The sequence below is a fragment of the Drosophila innubila genome, chromosome 4, assembly GCF_004354385.1.
Source record: "Drosophila innubila isolate TH190305 chromosome 4, UK_Dinn_1.0, whole genome shotgun sequence".
Classification (NCBI taxonomy): Eukaryota; Metazoa; Arthropoda; class Insecta; order Diptera; family Drosophilidae; genus Drosophila; species Drosophila innubila.
The window spans coordinates 550,740-571,820 of NC_047625.1; the positions used below are offsets into that span (position 1 = coordinate 550,740).

The window sequence follows — 21,081 nt, forward strand, 5'->3', positions numbered from 1 at the left end:
GGAAGAAGAACTGGAAGAAAGGGCGGCATTTCGGACTGGCAGTTTGGTTTCGGAAGAAGCGGAGCACAGTTGATGCAATCAAGGCCGTAATCAGATAGCCAGCAATGCGATTGAGGGCGAACGATGGAAAGAGGAAAAAAGCGGTACTGTTTGGTAACAACGCTGGATGTGCGCAATGCATTCAACTCTGCTGGCCCTCCATTATGAACGCACTGCACCACCTGAGTATCCAGAATACATCGTGAGCATAGTAAGCAGCTACTTTCGGGATCGCGTTCTGTTGTATGATACCTCCCGGCCGTCTACAGCATAGAATCTCTGGTGGCGTCCTCAAGGATCAGTTTTGGGCCCAACACGTGTGGAACGTCATGTATGACGCGGTATTAAGGTTAACAACGCCGCCGGGCACCCGCATCGTTAGCTTTGCCGATGACATCGCTATTGTCGCAGTGGCAAAGAGCTTAGAGATGTGGAGACCAGTACGAACGTCGCCATAGAACAGGTAATTTGCTGGCTTGCAAGCAATTCCCTCTCCTTAGCTGCCCACAAGACAGAAGCAGTCTTCATAAGCAGCAGGAAGGCCGTAGAATGCGCTACCATCGAAGTCGCCGGTTGCACTATAACCTCAAAGCCGTATAAAATACCTTGGGATCCAGCTAGACCACAGGCTAACCTTCAAGTACCACTTGATTACGCTGCAAGCAAGGCGACAAAGGCGACGACCGCACTTGCTGGCATAATGGCGAATGTCGGAGGCCCTCGACAGCGAAGTAGGTGGCTCATATCCAACGTGGTAAGGTCCATCATCCTGTACGCAGCACCTATGGGCACCTGCAATGTCAGTCAAGGCGTATGGGCAGACGTAAGGCGGCATATCGCACATGCGCGTTAAGTGCTCAGTGCCTTTCGTACTGTCTCCGAAGATGCAGCACTGGTTCTTGCTGGAAGTCCCCTTAGACCTGCTAGCTGATGAAACCAGGTGCAACGGATCCGCAGCGGTAAGAGGGAGACGACTTTGATGAAATGGCAGATGGAGAGCTGCCTGGTGGCAGCTGGACAGAAGAATTGTCCCGGACATACGGCCGTGGGTGAGTAGGAAGGACAAACCGACTATTACTTGACCCAATTACTGACAGGACATGGGTGTTTTAAATCTATCTCTATGGTTTAATCACGAGACAAACCGTTTTGCACACACTGTGGGGTTATTGAAGACGCAGAGCATGTCCTTTTGTCTGTCCTAGATATTCTGCTGAACGGGAAGAGCTAAGCCTAAATATTGGGAGGAATTTCATAGTCACTGACTTTATAGATATCCTACTTGGCTCATAAAACAATTGGGTCAGCTGTAACCACTATACAAAAAAAAAAAAAAAAACACACACACACACACACACACACACACACACACACACACACACACACACACACACACACACTCTTCGCCCGGCTTACCAAGGTACCCAAACGGCAACTCTCATTTGCCTAAGGATATAGCTGAACAGATCCTAAAGCTCAACAAAATTCGAATAGGATGGTCAATCTGCCGTGCGTGCTAAAGTTTAACCACGGCGATGCTATAGAGTGCCTTAGCTTTGGCCACATTGCATCAAGATGCAAAGCAAGCATGACGCACGGCTTTGCTTTAACTGCGGAGGAGAAAATCATCGTCAAAGATTGCAAGTTGACCGCGTTTGCATTCTCTGCAAAGATCTGGGACAAAACACGGCACACAGCACTCTAAGCAAGCTGTGTCCGCGATACATCGGGCTGTTAGAACCCACACAAATGGTTTCTACAATAATAAACCACTGCCGTGCGGCCAGGACCTCCTGGCAAAAGACAGTGGAAATAATTAGTGATATCGCTATTCTGAGCGATACCTATATCAAAACACGAAGGTGTCTGGCATCAGAGCAGCGACAGTGGAGCTGGAGCTGTGGCAGGCACCCAATCCAGCTGACTCACAGGATGACACACAGATGGTTTGTGCGGGCCAGAGCAAATAATGTGCATATATAGCTGCTATCTGCCTCCCAGGACAAATCCAAAGTTCCAGGCTGTCCTTGAAGACATCATACAAGACGCACAGGACAAATCCCCCATCATAATTGCGGGTGACTTTAATGCATGGAGCACAGATTGGGGTAGCAAAAGAAACAATTCGCGAGGACTCATTCTTGCGGATACGCTTGCACATAAATGCTTGTCTGTTGAATAACGGATCGAAGAGCACATATAGCATGGGAGGCCGGGAGTCAATCATCGATCTGACCTTTGCTAGTCCCGAACTTGCCCGAAATGCTGCTTGGCATGTCTGACACCTACACGCATAGCGACCACCACGCTGTTATAACGGAAATACGAGCAAGAGCAGCCATAAGAGACCTCAACCAGCCCGTCATGTTGGCTATAAGGCTGACACAATGGACAGAGCAACACTTCTGTCCACTGTGCGAACCATTAGAGCAACGGATGATGCAAACAACTGCTGAATATTGCTGACTGCATCAAAACGGCATGCAAGCGTCAATGGCGAGACTATTCAGTGGCGGAAGCAGCGAAGTCCTGTCCATGGTGGAATGGAGATTGCCAAAGCTCGCGCTGACTGCTGCACTGCTAAACAGGCTGCAAGATCAAGAGGGTCCTATGTTCAACGACAACCTGGCAGATTTTAGGACCAAGAGGAAAACTCTGCGAAACGCGATCAAAGGAGCAAATCACGATGTTTCCAGGAGCTCTGCGATGCAGCGGATGCTGAACCTTTCGGCGCAGCCTACAGAATGGTAATGGTAAACTCTTCAAGCAGCCAATGCCTACTTGCGCTTCAAAACTGAAGTCAATTGTGACGCACCTATTCCCGCAGCAACCACCGCTTAACACACCATTCAATCTGTCAGGCACCGATGCCGTAGTCCAAACCACTTTGAGCGAAGTGCTGGAAATAGCAGCCAAAATCAAACCAGGAAAAGCACCAGGTCCCGATGGCATCCCAAACGCTGCCCTCAAAGCAATTATTGCCGCACACCCTGACGTCTTTGTAGACATGTTCAACAAGTGTCTGATGGAACGCACGATACCAAATAGGTGGAAAAAACAAAAGCTGGTTCTCATCCCAAACCCGGAAAGGAGCTGGAGGATCCATCCTCCTATCGCCCGTTATGCATGCTGGATAGCACGGGCAAGATACTGGAAAAATAATCTGCAATCGCCTGGAGAGAAATCGAGAGCCGCGGCCTCTCTGAGCACCAATACGGATTCCGCAAGCATCGAAGTACAACGGACGCTATTGGCCATCGTAGACACAGCAAGCCGGGCTATCGAAGGAGCTCGGGCACAGAAGCAATATTGCCTGGTATGCACTCTAGACGTTAAAATGCATTTAATTCGGCAAATGGAACATCATCCTGCATACATTGGAAAGACTCGGAATCTCCATACCTCATACAGCTGATCGAAGCTACTTTAATAGCCGTGTCCTTCTGTATGACACAGATGATGGTGAGCAGCAATACCTGATATCTGGTGGAGTCCCCAAGGCTCAGTTCTTGGCCTACTCTGGAACATCATGTATGATGGAGTCCTGCGCATCACCCTACCGCAGGGATGCACGCTCATTGGTTTCGCTGATGACATTGCACTGATCACAGGTCGCAATCTGCTTGCTGATACCGCCGATAGCTGCAGCGTTGCCGTCGATGCCATCATCACCTGGTTAACAAGCCACGGCCTCTCTCGCTGAACATAAAACGGAAGCCGTCCTTATAAGCAGCAGGAAAAACCGCAAAATCCCTCAATTCGCATAGGCGCTACAACGATCGTGACCCGACCAGCCATTAAATACCTGGGAATAATGATCGACCATAGGCTAAAGTTCAGGATCATCTCCAGTGCCAGTCTCAAAGCAGCCAATGCCACAAACGCCATAAGCAGGATGATGGCAAACACCAGAGGCCCAAGCAACAAAGCAGGAAGCTCGTAGCGGGAGTGGTCACCTCAATCCTGCTGTATGGATCATCAATCTGGGCAGCGATGAGCGTACCCACATACAGCCGTGACTGCAAAGCCGTGTACAGGCGATGCGCTCTACGAGTCGCTTGCGCCTTCCGAACTGTCTCAGAAGCAGCATCCCTAGTAGTTGCTGGAATGATCCCTTTGGATCTCTTGGCAGCGGAACGATGCAGTGGAACAACAGGAAATAGGGACCAACGGGCAAACACCTTAACGCAGTGGCAAGCCAGATGGGTAAACTCTACAGATGGAAGCTGGACGAGGCGTCTCATAAGGGACATCAGGCCTGGATTCAACGTCGACATGGTCAGATAGATTTCTATATCTGCCTTCTAACAGGCCACGGCTGTTTTGAGACCTACCTGTACCGCTTCAAACACGCGGACAGCCCATGCGATCATTGTCGAGCCGAAGTAGTTGACAACGCCAACACGCCTTCTTTGTGTGTCCTTTATTTGACCCATTGCGAAGCAGGATGAGCTCAAATGGCCACCAACTGTCACCGGACAACATAGTCGACCATATGCTGCAAACAGAAGAGAACTGGAATGCCGTACGGCTGATGTCAACCATAATGAAGGAGCTGCGTCGTCGAGAGAAGCAGGACCTCAGAAGAATTCTAGGAGCTATCAAGGCTGCTATTCGCCCCAGAGTAGAACTTCATTAGCAATCCCGTGGGGCAGACAAATGCCTACTCTTCTGTTCTTTTTTTATTTTCTTCCTTCTCTTTTAATCTATTACTGTTATATTATATATTTCTTGCTCTGTACATACATACTATCTTGCTCTATAAAATAAAAAAAAAAAAACACACACACACACACACACACACACACCGGCATTCGCTCTTGAAGCAAGGTGTTGTTTTCCTTTAATTATTCTGCGCACTCATACGGTGGCAATTCCACGCTGTCACTAAGCCAGTGTTGGAAAACAGGAGAGCGCTCAGCCTGATCGAGACGAAAATTCAAATTGAGAGATTTCGACAAAGGAGGACTTATAACAAAATAATAATAATAAATAATAATAATAATAATAACAATAGTAAATAATAGTAATAATAATAATAATAATAATAATAATAATAATAGTAATAATAATAATAATAATAATAATAATAATAATAAATAATAATAGCCAATAATAATAATAATAATAGCCAATAGTAAATAATAGTAATAATATGTAATAATAATAGTAATAATAATAATAATAATAATAATAATAATAATAATAATAATAATAATAATAATAGTAATAAACCAATAATAATAGTAATAATAATAATAATAATGAAAAGCAATAATAATAATATTAATAATAATAATGGCAATAATAGCCAATAGTAATAATAATATTAATAATAATAACCAATAGCCAATAGTAATAGCCAATAATATTAGTAATAGTAATAACAATAGCCAATAATAATAGTAATAATAATGACAATAGCCAATAATATTCAATAATGTGTAATAATAATAATAATAATAGCCAATAATAATAATGTGAAAATAATAGTAATAGTAATAATAGCCATGTGTAAAGTAAATAATGAAAATAATAATAATAGTAAATAGCATGTAATAATAATGGCCAATAATAATGTGTGTAATAATAATGACCAATGACCAATGTGTAATGTATGTAATAATAATAATAATATGTAATAATAATAATAATATAATAATAATAATAATAATAATAATAATAATATGTACAATATGCATATGTAATAATAATAATAATATGTATCGCCATGTAAGCCGTAATAATAATAATAATAATATGTATAATAATAATAATAATAATAATAATAGCCAATAACACGGCATAAATCGATCGGTAGGGTACATAAGGGCGTCAAAGGTCAAACCTGACCTACAGCCAACCCTTCCACATTAGTGGTGCCTGTAAAAGGGGCTCTGGTGACCGAGTCGAGGCGGTATAACCTCCACCAGTTAAGTCGAAGGGAAACTTTTGACCGTCGTTGGAGTCTACGATACAATTGTAGATGAGAATGGATGAGTTGTCAATGCAACCCTCTTCAACTGCCACATCTGCAGCGCCTGTAAAGCCAATGAGCTGGCGCAACAGATAATGCAGGAAGGATAACATTGGGAAACCATTCGCGAATAGCGCAAAGGTTCTGCATTCTGCCACCAGCAGCTGCACTCTGCGCCACCAGCAGTTCGTGAAGAGATCTTCACATTCATCAGAAGGACAATGGCAGACTCCAAGAGGAGCAGGAGCAGATAGCCACATGGCCAGATGAGGAAAACTCCACCGAAAAAGCAGCGAGGTCCCGGTGCATCCCCTAGGATGGAAATAGTCGAGCTCGGAGAGATCCTAGACGACCTTATTTTCCAAACTACGGAGAAGAAGCCTGCAGTTCGACACGTGACGCTGAAGCAAAAGGAGGCATATGTCAGGATGAAGCAGATCCAGATCTCAATTAGCCAATACCTGGAAATGGTCGCTAATTCACAAAGTCCACATGGCCCCAGCAGCGGAACCACTACACCGAGTACCACAGATAATGGTTCTCAGACCACTCCATCCCTACTGCCGAACGAAAGGAGGACTGCCAAACTAGGCAGCAACAACAAAAACAGAGTGGAGCAACTACCCGGAAGTAAGTCTGTGTCCACGCCAGCTGCTAGATGCGCGACATATAGTCAAGTGGCAGCAAATGCGAAGGAAAAGCGTGTCCCCGCTGATGACGTCCGGGTCGTTGTAGATACGGAGCCAAAATGGCAGAAGGTTAAATCCTGGGCGAAGCCAGCGCCTAGGCGCAGGGGCCGACCAGATGCAATACTGGTTAAATGCAAAGATGCGGCAGACTACGCTAAAGTCCTCGCCTCTGTGCAGACTAGCAACGAGTTGCAGCAGTACAAGGAGAATGTACGTGGTGTAAGGCGCACTGCTGCAGGTGAAGTTCTGCTGCAGATGAACAAGATCGCCGATGAAGTAACAAGCTGCACCAAGCTGTACAGAAAGCACTCGGCGAGACTGCAGATGTTAAAGTGATCTCTGACAAGGTGCGTGTGGAAATAAAAGATCTTCCGGAATGGGCAACAAACGAAGAAGTTATGCTGGAGATAATAAAACATGTCGAGGGCGATCTACCGGTAGAATCAGCACCTAAGCTGCGTAAAGGTTACCGTGGCACACAGATTGCATCAATGCTCCTCTCCAGTCGCAGACAAGCTTCTCGCGATGGGACATTCGTATGGATGGGCAGTATGCAATATCCGAAGTAATGTCGAACCACGTAGGTGCTTTGTGCCTGGAATTCGGACACGGCAGCACGTTGCAGAAGCAAGCACGACGCATCGAAGAAGTGTTTTAACTGTGGCGGCGAAGGCCATCCTGCCAAGGACTGCTCCAACAATGCATGCTGCATACTCTGCTCAAGAGCTGGAGAGCAAAAAACGAGTCACCACACGTTTAGTAGGGGCTGCCCGTTGTATGTGAAGGCAATAAACAATGTCAAAAATTAAGTTCCTCCAACTTACTTTAAATCATTGCAGAGCCGCACAGGACTTACTAAGCCAAACGGTGCGTGATAGTATAGATGTAGCCATTCTGTGAGCCTTACAGTGCCAGGCAGGACGGGCTGGGTGCAGAACCACAATGTTGGAGCTGCCATTTGGAGCTGTGGGAACCCTGCTTCACAACTGAGAGAGCAACGCATAGCGAGAGGATTTGTGAGGGCCAAATGTGACATATATAGTTGTTACATTGCGCCTAGTATTCCAATCCCAGAATACGCCGAGATGCTGGACGAACCACGCCAAGTGGTCTGTATCCAACATATACACACACAGCGACCATCAAGCAATCACTTGCACCGTTGAGTCCAACATGCGAATGAGAAGACAGCCGTCGTTCAGGACGTGGAATCCGGAGACGCTAGATGAGGAATCCCTTCTCCTAATGATGAACACCACGCATATACGGCCCAGCGAAAACGCAGATGAGTATGCAGATAGAGTCGCGTTGGCGATTAAGAATGCCTGTGATGCTTCTATGATCCAGCGGAGAAAAGGAGGCTGCAGACGCAAGCCGGTACATTGGTGGAGCAATGACATTGCAGATGCGAGAAGACAATGCCATGCAGCAAGACGTCGCCAGCAACGTGCAAGAGGAGGACCACACTTTGTACAACTGCTAGAGGATTACAGGGTGAAGCGAGCCATTCTCACCAAGGTCATCAAACGCAGCAAATCAAGATGCTGGAAGGAATTATGCGCCGAAGCAGATGAGCAACCATTTGGGACAGCGTATAAGATGGTAATGGGAAAGTTGGCAAGGCGGCCGATGCCTACAGACCCAGATCAGCTACGTGCTATTGTAGATGCACTGTTTCCGGAACACCCTCCAGTCGAACTCGTGACCGAAGCGACAAGAGCAGCACCGAGGTACACAGAGCCAAACGAAGTGCTAGAGGCAGCAGCACATCTGCAACCAGGCAAAGCCCCAGGTCCAGACGGAGCCCCCTCGCTGGTCGTCATCTGCATACAGGCCACTGTGCATGCTAGACGTTGTGGGCAAGCTATTTGAGCGCATCGTATGCAACAGACTGGAAGAAGAACTGGAAGAAAGGAGCGGCATTTCGGACTGGCAGTTTGGTTTTCGGAAGAAGCGGAGCACAGTTGATGCAATCAAGGCCGTAATCGAGATAGCCAGCAATGCGATTGAGGGCGAACGATGGAAAGGAGGGAAAAAGCGGTACTGTTTGGTAACAACGCTGGATGTGCGCAATGCATTCAACTCTGCAAGCTGGCCCTCCATTATGAACGCACTGCACCACCTGAGGATATCGGAATACATCGTGAGCATAGTAAGCAGCTACTTTCGGGATCGCGTTCTGTTGTATGATACCTCCTGCGGCCGTCTACAGCATAGAATCTCTGGTGGCGTCCTCAAGGATCAGTTTGGGCCCAACACGTGTGGAACGTCATGTATGACGCGGTATTAAGGTTACCAACGCCGCCGGGCACCCGCATCGTTAGCTTTGCCGATGACATCGCTATTGTCGCAGTGGCAAAAGAGCTTAGAGATGTGGAGACCAGTACGAACGTCGCCATAGAACAGGTAATTTGCTGGCTTGCAAGCAATTCCCTCTCCTTAGCTGCCCACAAGACAGAAGCAGTCCTCATAAGCAGCAGGAAGGCCGTAGAATGCGCTACCATCGAAGTCGCCGGTTGCACTATAACCTCAAAGCCGGCCATAAAATACCTTGGGATCCAGCTAGACCACAGGCTAACCTTCAAGCCTGCGACACCTGCAAGCAAGGCGACAAAGGCGACGACCGCACTTGCTGGCATAATGGCGAATGTCGGAGGCCCTCGACAGCGAAGTAGGTGGCTCATATCCAACGTGGTAAGGTCCATCATCCTGTACGCAGCACCTATATGGGCACCTGCAATGTCAGTCAAGGCGTATGGGCAGACATGTAAGGCGGCATATCGCACATGCGCGTTAAGGGTGCTCAGTGCCTTTCGTACTGTCTCCGAAGATGCAGCACTGGTTCTTGCTGGAATGATCCCCTTAGACCTGCTAGCTGATGAAACCAGGTGCAACGGATCCGCAGCGGTAAAGAGGGAGACGACTTTGATGAAATGGCAGGAGAGATGGAGAGCTGCTACCAACGGCAGCTGGACCAGAAGAATTGTCCCGGACATACGGCCGTGGGTGAGTAGGAAGTACGGACAAACCGACTATTACTTGACCCAATTACTGACAGGACATGGGTGTTTTAAATCGTATCTCTATAGGTTTAATCACGAGACGAACCCGTTTTGCACACACTGTGCAGGGGTTATTGAAGACGCAGAGCATGTCCTTTTTGTCTGTCCTAGATATTCTGCTGAACGGGAAGAGCTAAGCCTAAATATTGGGAGGAATTTCATAGTCACTGACTTTATAGATATCCTACTTAGCTCGCAAAACAATTGGGTCGCTGTAACCCACATGGCTGCAGATATCATGAAATCGTTGCGTCGCGCTGAAAGACAGCGCAACTCGAATTCAAACTCTAGATGAGACTCTAGAACAGGCCTTCATGCCATCTCCCCCTCGTGAGGTAATACTTAGCGGTGGTTCCGCGAGAGGGAAACGGAGAGTAGTGGTCGTTTTAGTGGGTGCAAGTCCCAGACTTTTCGGCTTTTAATGCTTTTTTCCCTATACAAAAAAAAAAAAAAAAAACACACACACACACACTTCGCCCGGCTTACCAAGGTACCCAAACGGCAACTCTCATTTTGCCTAAGGATATAGCTGAACAGATCCTAAAGCTCAACAAAATTCGAATAGGATGGTCAATCTGCCGACTGCGTGCTAAAGTTTAACCACGGCGATGCTATAGGTGCCTTAGCTTTGGCCACATTGCATCAAGATGCAGAAGCAAGCATGACGCCACGAAGCTTTGCTTTAACTGCGGAGGAGAAAATCATGCGTCAAAAGATTGCAAGCTATCTGGAGCTGTGGCAGGCACCCAATCCAGCTGACTCACAGGATGACACACAGATGGTTTGTGCGGGCCAGAGCAAATAATGTGTACATATATAGCTGCTATCTGCCTCCCAGGGTACAAATCCAAGAGTTCCAGGCTGTCCTTGAAGACATCATACAAGACGCACAGGACAAATCCCCCATCATAATTGCGGGTGACTTTAATGCATGGAGCACAGATTGGGGTAGCAAAAGAAACAATTCGCGAGGACTCATTCTTGCGGATACGCTTGCGCACTTAAATGCTTGTCTGTTGAATAACGGATCGAAGAGCACATATAGCATGGGAGGCCGGGAGTCAATCATCGATCTGACCTTTGCTAGTCCCGAACTTGCCCGAAATGCTGCTTGGCATGTCTCTGACACCTACACGCATAGCGACCACCACGCTGTTATAACGGAAATACGAGCAAGAGCAGCCATAAGGAGACCTCAACCAGCCCGTCATGTTGGCTATAAGGCTGACACAATGGACAGAGCAAGATAGTCGAGCTCGGAGAGATCCTAGACGACCTTATTTTCCAAACTACGGAGAAGAAGCCTGCAGTTCGACACGTGACGCTGAAGCAAAAGGAGGCATATGTCAGGATGAAGCAGATCCAGATCTCAATTAGCCAATACCTGGAAATGGTCGCTAATTCACAAAGTCCACATGGCCCCAGCAGCGGAACCACTACACCGAGTACCACAGATAATGGTTCTCAGACCACTCCATCCCTACTGCCGAACGAAAGGAGGACTGCCAAACTAGGCAGCAACAACAAAAACAGAAGTGGAGAGCAACTACCCGGAAGTAAGTCTGTGTCCACGCCAGCTGCTAGATGCGCGACATATAGTCAAGTGGCAGCAAATGCGAAGGAAAAGCGTGTCCCCGCTGATGACGTCCGGGTCGTTGTAGATACGGAGCCAAAATGGCAGAAGGTTAAATCCTGGGCGAAGCCAGCGCCTAGGCGCAGGGGCCGACCAGATGCAATACTGGTTAAATGCAAAGATGCGGCAGACTACGCTAAAGTCCTCGCCTCTGTGCAGACTAGCAACGAGTTGCAGCAGTACAAGGAGAATGTACGTGGTGTAAGGCGCACTGCTGCAGGTGAAGTTCTGCTGCAGATGAACAAGATCGCCGATGAAGTAACAAGGAAGCTGCACCAAGCTGTACAGAAAGCACTCGGCGAGACTGCAGATGTTTAAGTGATCTCTGACAAGGTGCGTGTGGAAATAAAAGATCTTCCGGAATGGGCAACAAACGAAGAAGTTATGCTGGAGATAATAAAACATGTCGAGGGCGATCTACCGGTAGAATCAGCACCTAAGCTGCGTAAAGGTTACCGTGGCACACAGATTGCATCAATGCTCCTCTCCAAGGAAGTCGCAGACAAGCTTCTCGCGATGGGACACATTCGTATTGGATGGGCAGTATGCAATATCCGAAGTAATGTCGAACCACGTAGGTGCTTTAAGTGCCTGGAATTCGGACACACGGCAGCACGTTGCAGAAGCAAGCACGACGCATCGAAGAAGTGTTTTAACTGTGGCGGCGAAGGCCATCCTGCCAAGGACTGCTCCAACAATGCATGCTGCATACTCTGCTCAAGAGCTGGAGAGCAAAAAAACGAGTCACCACACGTTTAGTAGGGGCTGCCCGTTGTATGTGAAGGCAATAAACAATGTCAAAAATTAAGTTCCTCCAACTTACTTTAAATCATTGCAGAGCCGCACAGGACTTACTAAGCCAAACGGTGCGTGAAAGTAGTATAGATGTAGCCATTCTATGTGAGCCTTACAGTGCCAGGCAGGACGGAAGCTGGGTGCAGAACCACAATGTAGGAGCTGCCATTTGGAGCTGTGGGAACCCTGCTTCACAACTGAGAGAGCAACGCATAGCGAGAGGATTCGTGAGGGCCAAATGTGACGGCTTATACATATATAGTTGTTACATTGCGCCTAGTATTCCAATCCCAGAATACGCCGAGATGCTGGACGAACCACGCCAAGTGGTCTGTATCCAACATATACACACACAGCGACCATCAAGCAATCACTTGCACCGTTGAGTCCAACATGCGAATGAGAAGACAGCCGTCGTTCAGGACGTGGAATCCGGAGACGCTAGATGAGGAATCCCCTTCTCCTAATGATGAACACCACGCATATACGGCCCAGCGAAAACGCAGATGAGTATGCAGATAGAGTCGCGTTGGCGATTAAGAATGCCTGTGATGCTTCTATGATCCAGCGGAGAAAAGGAGGCTGCAGACGCAAGCCGGTACATTGGTGGAGCAATGACATTGCAGATGCGAGAAGACAATGCCATGCAGCAAGACGTCGCCAGCAACGTGCAAGAGGAGGACCACACTTTGTACAACTGCTAGAGGATTACAGGGTGAAGCGAGCCATTCTCACCAAGGTCATCAAACGCAGCAAATCAAGATGCTGGAAGGAATTATGCGCCGAAGCAGATGAGCAACCATTTGGGACAGCGTATAAGATGGTAATGGGAAAGTTGGCAAGGCGGCCGATGCCTACAGACCCAGATCAGCTACGTGCTATTTTAGATGCACTGTTTCCGGAACACCCTCCAGTCGAACTCGTGACCGAAGCGACAAGAGCAGCACCGAGGTACACAGAGCCAAACGAAGTGCTAGAGGCAGCAGCACATCTGCAACCAGGCAAAGCCCCAGGTCCAGACGGAGCCCCCTCGCTGGTCGTCATCTGCATACAGGCCACTGTGCATGCTAGACGTTGTGGGCAAGCTATTTGAGCGCATCGTATGCAACAGACTGGAAGAAGAACTGGAAGAAAGGAGCGGCATTTCGGACTGGCAGTTTGGTTTTCGGAAGAAGCGGAGCACAGTTGATGCAATCAAGGCCGTAATCGAGATAGCCAGCAATGCGATTGAGGGCGAACGATGGAAAGGAGGGAAAAAGCGGTACTGTTTGGTAACAACGCTGGATGTGCGCAATGCATTCAACTCTGCAAGCTGGCCCTCCATTATGAACGCACTGCACCACCTGAGGATATCGGAATACATCGTGAGCATAGTAAGCAGCTACTTTCGGGATCGCGTTCTGTTGTATGATACCTCCTGCGGCCGTCTACAGCATAGAATCTCTGGTGGCGTCCCTCAAGGATCAGTTTTGGGCCCAACACGTGTGGAACGTCATGTATGACGCGGTATTAAGGTTACCAACGCCGCCGGGCACCCGCATCGTTAGCTTTGCCGATGACATCGCTATTGTCGCAGTGGCAAAAGAGCTTAGAGATGTGGAGACCAGTACGAACGTCGCCATAGAACAGGTAATTTGCTGGCTTGCAAGCAATTCCCTCTCCTTAGCTGCCCACAAGACAGAAGCAGTCCTCATAAGCAGCAGGAAGGCCGTAGAATGCGCTACCATCGAAGTCGCCGGTTGCACTATAACCTCAAAGCCGGCCATAAAATACCTTGGGATCCAGCTAGACCACAGGCTAACCTTCAAGCCTGCGACACCTGCAAGCAAGGCGACAAAGGCGACGACCGCACTTGCTGGCATAATGGCGAATGTCGGAGGCCCTCGACAGCGAAGTAGGTGGCTCATATCCAACGTGGTAAGGTCGATCATCCTGTACGCAGCACCTATATGGGCACCTGCAATGTCAGTCAAGGCGTATGGGCAGACATGTAAGGCGGCATATCGCACATGCGCGTTAAGGGTGCTCAGTGTCTTTCGTACTGTCTCCGAAGATGCAGCACTGGTTCTTGCTGGAATGATCCCCTTAGACCTGCTAGCTGATGAAACCAGGTGCAACGGATCCGCAGCGGTAAAGAGGGAGACGACTTTGATGAAATGGCAGGAGAGATGGAGAGCTGCTACCAACGGCAGCTGGACCAGAAGAATTGTCCCGGACATACGGCCGTGGGTGAGTAGGAAGTACGGACAAACCGACTATTACTTGACCCAATTACTGACAGGACATGGGTGTTTTAAATCGTATCTCTATAGGTTTAATCACGAGACGAACCCGTTTTGCACACACTGTGCAGGGGTTATTGAAGACGCAGAGCATGTCCTTTTTGTCTGTCCTAGATATTCTGCTGAACGGGAAGAGCTAAGCCTAAATATTGGGAGGAATTTCATAGTCACTGACTTTATAGATATCCTACTTAGCTCGCAAAACAATTGGGTCGCTGTAACCCACATGGCTGCAGATATCATGAAATCGTTGCGTCGCGCTGAAAGACAGCGCAACTCGAATTCAAACTCTAGATGAGACTCTAGAACAGGCCTTCATGCCATCTCCCCCTCGTGAGGTAATACTTAGCGGTGGTTCCGCGAGAGGGAAACGGAGAGTAGTGGTCGTTTTAGTGGGTGCAAGTCCCAGACTTTTCGGCTTTTAATGCTTTTTTCCCCTATACAAAAAAAAAAAAAAAAAAAAACACACACACACACACACTTCGCCCGGCTTACCAAGGTACCCAAACGGCAACTCTCATTTTGCCTAAGGATATAGCTGAACAGATCCTAAAGCTCAACAAAATTCGAATAGGATGGTCAATCTGCCGACTGCGTGCTAAAGTTTAACCACGGCGATGCTATAGGTGCCTTAGCTTTGGCCACATTGCATCAAGATGCAAAGCAACATGACGCACGAAGCTTTGCTTTAACTGCGGAGGAGAAAATCATGCGTCAAAGATTGCAAGTATCTGGGCTGTGGCAGGCACCCAATCCAGCTGACTCACAGGATGACACAGATGGTTTGGCCGGGCAGAGTCAAACCTGACCTACAGCCAACCTCCACATTAGTGGTGCCGTAAAAGGGCCTGGTGACCGAGTCGAGGCGGTATAACCTCCACCAGTTAAGTCGAAGGGAAACTTTTGACCGTCGTTGGAGTCCCCTACCGATACAATTGTAGATGAGAATGGATGAGTTGTCAATGCAACCCTCTTCAACTGCCACATCTGCAGCGCCTGTAAGCCAACAGACTGGCGCAACAGATAATGCGGGAAGGATAACATTGGGAAACCCATTCGCGAATAGCGCAAAGGTTCTGCATTCGCCACCAGCAGTACCGCACTCTGCGCCATTCACGTGTCAGAAGGACAATGGCGAGACTCCAAAGAGGAGCAGGGAGCAGACCAGCCCACATGGCCAGATGAGGAAAACTCCACCGAAAAAGCAGCGAGGTCCCGGTGCATCCCCTAGGATGGAAATAGTCGAGCTCGGAGAGATCCTAGACGACCTTATTTTCCAAACTACGGAGAAGAAGCCTGCAGTTCGACACGTGACGCTGAAGCAAAAGGAGGCATATGTCAGGATGAAGCAGATCCAGATCTCAATTAGCCAATACCTGGAAATGGTCGCTAATTCACAAAGTCCACATGGCCCCAGCAGCGGAACCACTACACCGAGTACCACAGATAATGGTTCTCAGACCACTCCATCCCTACTGCCGAACGAAAGGAGGACTGCCAAACTAGGCAGCAACAACAAAAACAGAAGTGGAGAGCAACTACCCGGAAGTAAGTCTGTGTCCACGCCAGCTGCTAGATGCGCGACATATAGTCAAGTGGCAGCAAATGCGAAGGAAAAGCGTGTCCCCTCTGATGACGTCCGGGTCGTTGTAGATACGGAGCCAAAATGGCAGAAGGTTAAATCCAGGGCGAAGCCAGCGCCTAGGCGCAGGGGCCGACCAGATGCAATACTGGTTAAATGCAAAGATGCGGCAGACTACGCTAAAGTCCTCGCCTCTGTGCAGAATAGCAACGAGTTGCAGCAGTACAAGGAGAATGTACGTGGTGTAAGGCGCACTGCTGCAGGTGAAGTTCTGCTGCAGATGAACAAGACCGCCGATGAAGCAACAAGGAAGCTTCACCAAGCTGTACAGAAAGCACTCGGCGAGACTGCAGATGTTAAAGTGATCTCTGACAAGGTGCGTGTGGAAATAAAAGATCTTCCGGAATGGGCAACAAACGAAGAAGTTATGCTGGAGATAATAAAACATGTCGAGGGCGATCTACCGGTAGAATCAGCACCTAAGCTGCGTAAAGGTTACCGTGGCACACAGATTGCATCAATGCTCCTCTCCAAGGAAGTCGCAGACAAGCTTCTCGCGATGGGACACATTCGTATTGGATGGGCAGTATGCAATATCCGAAGTAATGTCGAACCACGTAGGTGCTTTAAGTGCCTGGAATTCGGACACACGGCAGCACGTTGCAGAAGCAAGCACGACGCATCGAAGAAGTGTTTTAACTGTGGCGGCGAAGGCCATCCTGCCAAGGACTGCTCCAACAATGCATGCTGCATACTCTGCTCAAGAGCTGGAGAGCAAAAAACGAGTCACCACACGTTTAGTAGGGGCTGCCCGTTGTATGTGAAGGCAATAAACAATGTCAAAAATTAAGTTCCTCCAACTTACTTTAAATCATTGCAGAGCCGCACAGGACTTACTAAGCCAAACGGTGCGTGAAAGTAGTATAGATGTAGCCATTCTATGTGAGCCTTACAGTGCCAGGCAGGACGGAAGCTGGGTGCAGAACCACAATGTTGGAGCTGCCATTTGGAGCTGTGGGAACCCTGCTTCACAACTGAGAGAGCAACGCATAGCGAGAGGATTCGTGAGGGCCAAATGTGACGGCTTATACATATATAGTTGTTACATTGCGCCTAGTATTCCAATCCCAGAATACGCCGAGATGCTGGACGAACCACGCCAAGTGGTCTGTATCCAACATATACACACACAGCGACCATCAAGCAATCACTTGCACCGTTGAGTCCAACATGCGAATGAGAAGACAGCCGTCGTTCAGGACGTGGAATCCGGAGACGCTAGATGAGGAATCCCTTCTCCTAATGATGAACACCACGCATATACGGCCCAGCGAAAACGCAGATGAGTATGCAGATAGAGTCGCGTTGGCGATTAAGAATGCCTGTGATGCTTCTATGATCCAGCGGAGAAAAGGAGGCTGCAGACGCAAGCCGGTACATTGGTGGAGCAATGACATTGCAGATGCGAGAAGACAATGCCATGCAGCAAGACGTCGCCAGCAACGTGCAAGAGGAGGACCACACTTTGTACAACTGCTAGAGGATTACAGGGTGAAGCGAGCCATTCTCACCAAGGTCATCAAACGCAGCAAATCAAGATGCTGGAAGGAATTATGCGCCGAAGCAGATGAGCAACCATTTGGGACAGCGTATAAGATGGTAATGGGAAAGTTGGCAAGGCGGCCGATGCCTACAGACCCAGATCAGCTACGTGCTATTGTAGATGCACTGTTTCCGAACACCTCCAGTCGAACTCGTGACCGAAGCGACAAGAGCAGCACCGAGGCACACAGAGCCAAACGAAGTGCTAGACTGGCCTCCATTATGAACGCACTGCACCACCTGAGGATATCGGAATACATCGTGAGCATAGTAAGCAGCTACTTTCGGGATCGCTTTTGTTGTATGATACCTCCGCGGCCGTCTACAGCATAGAACTCTGGTGGCGTCCTCAAGGATCAGTTTTAGCCCAACATGTGGAACGTCATGTATGACGGTATTAAGGTTACCAACGCCGCCGGGCACCCGCATCGTTACTTTGCTGATGACATCGCTATTGTCGCAGTGGCAAAAGAGCTTAGAGATGTGGAGACCAGTACGAACGTCGCCATAGAACAGGTAATTTGCTGGCTTGCAAGCACCTCTCCTTAGCTGCCCACAAGACAGAAGCAGTCCTCATAAGCAGCAGGAAGGCCGTAGAATGCGCTACCATCGAAGTCGCCGGTTGCACTATAACCTCAAAGCCGGCCATAAAATACCTTGGGATCCAGCTAGACCACAGGCTAACCTTCAAGTACCACTTGGATTACGCTGCAAGCAAGGCGACAAAGGCGACGACCGCACTTGCTGGCATAATGGCGAATGTCGGAGGCCCTCGACAGCGAAGTAGGTGGCTCATATCCAACGTGGTAAGGTCCATCATCCTGTACGCAGCACCTATATGGGCACCTGCAATGTCAGTCAAGGCAGTATGGCGGCATATCGCACATGCGCGTTAAGGGTGCTCAGTGCCTCGTACTGTCTCCGAAGATGCAGCACTGGTTCTTGCTGGAATGATCCCCTTAGACCTGCTAGCTGATGAAACCAGGTGCAACGGATCCGCAGCGGTAAAGAGGGAGACGACTTTGATGAAATGGCAGGAGAGATGGAGAGCTGCTACCAACGGCAGCTGGACCAGAAGAATTGTCCCGACATACGGCCGTGGGTGAGTAGGAAGTACGGACAAACCGACTATTACTTGACCCAACTACTGACAGGACATGGGTGTTTTAAATCATATCTCTATAGGTTTAATCACGAGACGAACCTGTTTTGCACACACTGTGCAGGGGTTATTGAAGACGCAGAGCATGTCCTTTTGTCTGTCCTAGATATTCTGCTGAACGGGAAGAGCTGCCTAAATATTGGGAGGAATTTCATAGTCACTGACTTTATAGATATCCTACTTAGCTCGCAAAACAATTGGGTCGCTGTAACCCACATGGCTGCAGATATCATGAAAGTTGCGTCGCGCTGAAAGACAGCGCAACTCGAATTCAAACTCTAGATGAGACTCTAGAAGAGGCCTTCATGCCATCTCCCTCGTGAGGTAATACTTAGCGGTGGTTCCGCGAGAGGGAAACGGAGAGTAGTGGTCGTTTTAGTGGGTGCAAGTCCCAGACTTTTCGGCTTTTAATGCTTTTTTCCCTATACAAAAAAAAAAAAAAAAAAAAAAAAAAACACACACACACACACCACCCATATTGGCGAACGGGTATGAGCGGCAGCCAAGATGTAGAAAGGATCGAAGCGGAGCTCCACTCAACGGGCGTCCAAGGATAGAAGAACGCCACCGCCTGAGCCAGCATCTGCACCGCCTGCTGGATGGATCTTGTTCCAGTTTAATGCTGCAGATACGGACACACCTAAGAGGTGCAGAGAGGATATCAGTCCGGGACCCGCCAAATGCAGCGCCGAAGAAGTCAAAAACGCAGAAGAGCTTGTAGCCGGAATAGCGGAAGAGTTGGGAGGCGTATTGACAGCCTAATGCATGAGTTCAACCAAAAAAGCGGCCAGACATATTACGCAGGCAAATAGAGACGCATTTGCACATATGAAGCAGCTGCAAGTTGAGATCCTCAACGGGTACTAGAGAAGGAAACTGAACTGCAGCGCCGTCCCATTCTGTGTGATATTGCAGAGAATGCGTCCCAGACGACCCCGTCCCTGCAACTAAAGGAGAAGCTGATATCTAAGCTTCAACAGGCAGCAATAAACGGAAGAACCAGAACCAGGCCCCCCAAAAGTGCAACTAAGCGCACTCAGATGCCCGATCCCCGACGCATAGTCAAGGAAGACCGCGGTGACAGCAGAGGCGATTTAGAGGAAGTCCCAGCCAGTCGCGAAGCAATGAATGGCACAAGGTCAAGCCCAGAAACAAGCCAGCACCTAGGCGCAGGACGACCAGACGCCATACTGGTCAAATGCAAAACGCAGATGACTATGCTAAAGTCCTTGCCTCTGTGCAGACTGCAACGAGCTTTCATGAGCAGTACACGAGAACGTATGCGCTGTAACGTACCGCTGCAGGGAAGTTCTTTCCAAAATGAGTAAGACTGCTGATGATGCCACAAACAAGCTGCACGAAGAAGCTGCACAAGTTAAGCCGCTGCACGAAGCTGCGCCAAAAGCGCTGGGGAGACAGCTGGCGTAAAGGTGATCTCGAGAAGGCATGCGCTGAGATTTTAGAGATTCCCTCGAGCGGGCAACAGCCGACGATTACGTTCACACTGGAGGTAAACAAACATACCGAGGGCGATTTACCTGCAGACGGCGTTCACGGTGCTGCTGAATGTGGCAATACAGATAGCACTGATGTTTCTCCCACGGCGGCATTTGCAAACTCATTGCCAACGATGAGAGTAGTTCGTGGCAGGGCAGTGTGCAGCATACGCAGCCTGATCGATCCACGTAGATGCTACAAGTGTCTTGAGCTGGACACACGGTCGTCTGATGGTGAAGCAAAACATGACGCATCTAAAAGCCGCTTCAACTGCGGTGGAGAGGGCCATCCATCCGGCTGATTGCAAGGAAAATGCGTGCTGTATACTCTGCACCCGAACTGCCCGCGCGGACACCAACACTTAGCGGGGCTGCCCGTTTGGCCACGAAGCAGGCAATAACAAAATAAAAATTAAGTTTCGCAGCTTAATTTTAAACCACTGTCAGACAGCACAGATTGCTAACGCAGACAGTGCGCGAGAAGGCCATATCGATACACTTTGTGTGAGCCGTACAAGCCGAAGCAGGATGGAAGCTGGCTACAAAATCACAGTGCTGGACGGCAATCTGGAGCCGTGCTGATCCGCCACTAATTACAGGAAAGAGCACGGCTAGCTTTGTGCGAGCTAAATGTAATGGAATCTTAGTTGCTATGAGCTGCACCAAGCATCCCGATCGGCGGAATACGCCGAAATCCTCGATGGAATTGTAGTTGACGCGAGATCACGGTCGCCAGTAATCATTGCTGAGACTTTGCGTACC

General features: G+C 48.7%; 2 protein-coding genes across 2 annotated transcripts; both read left to right on the forward strand.

Moving 5' to 3' along the window:
* Positions 1–9,517: 9,517 nt before the first annotated feature.
* Positions 9,518–10,065, forward strand: LOC117787836. Its single transcript, XM_034626491.1, has 2 exons — positions 9,518–9,722; positions 9,795–10,065. Exons 1-2 carry the CDS (start codon positions 9,559–9,561, stop codon positions 10,060–10,062), a joined length of 432 nt encoding a protein of 143 aa, XP_034482382.1. The 5' UTR covers positions 9,518–9,558; the 3' UTR covers positions 10,063–10,065.
* Positions 10,066–14,244: 4,179 nt separating this feature from the next.
* LOC117787993 lies at positions 14,245–14,778 on the forward strand. Its single transcript, XM_034626679.1, has 2 exons — positions 14,245–14,435; positions 14,508–14,778. The coding sequence occupies exons 1-2, from the start codon at positions 14,272–14,274 to the stop codon at positions 14,773–14,775; spliced, it is 432 nt and encodes a 143-aa protein (XP_034482570.1). The 5' UTR covers positions 14,245–14,271; the 3' UTR covers positions 14,776–14,778.
* Positions 14,779–21,081: the final 6,303 nt, after the last annotated feature.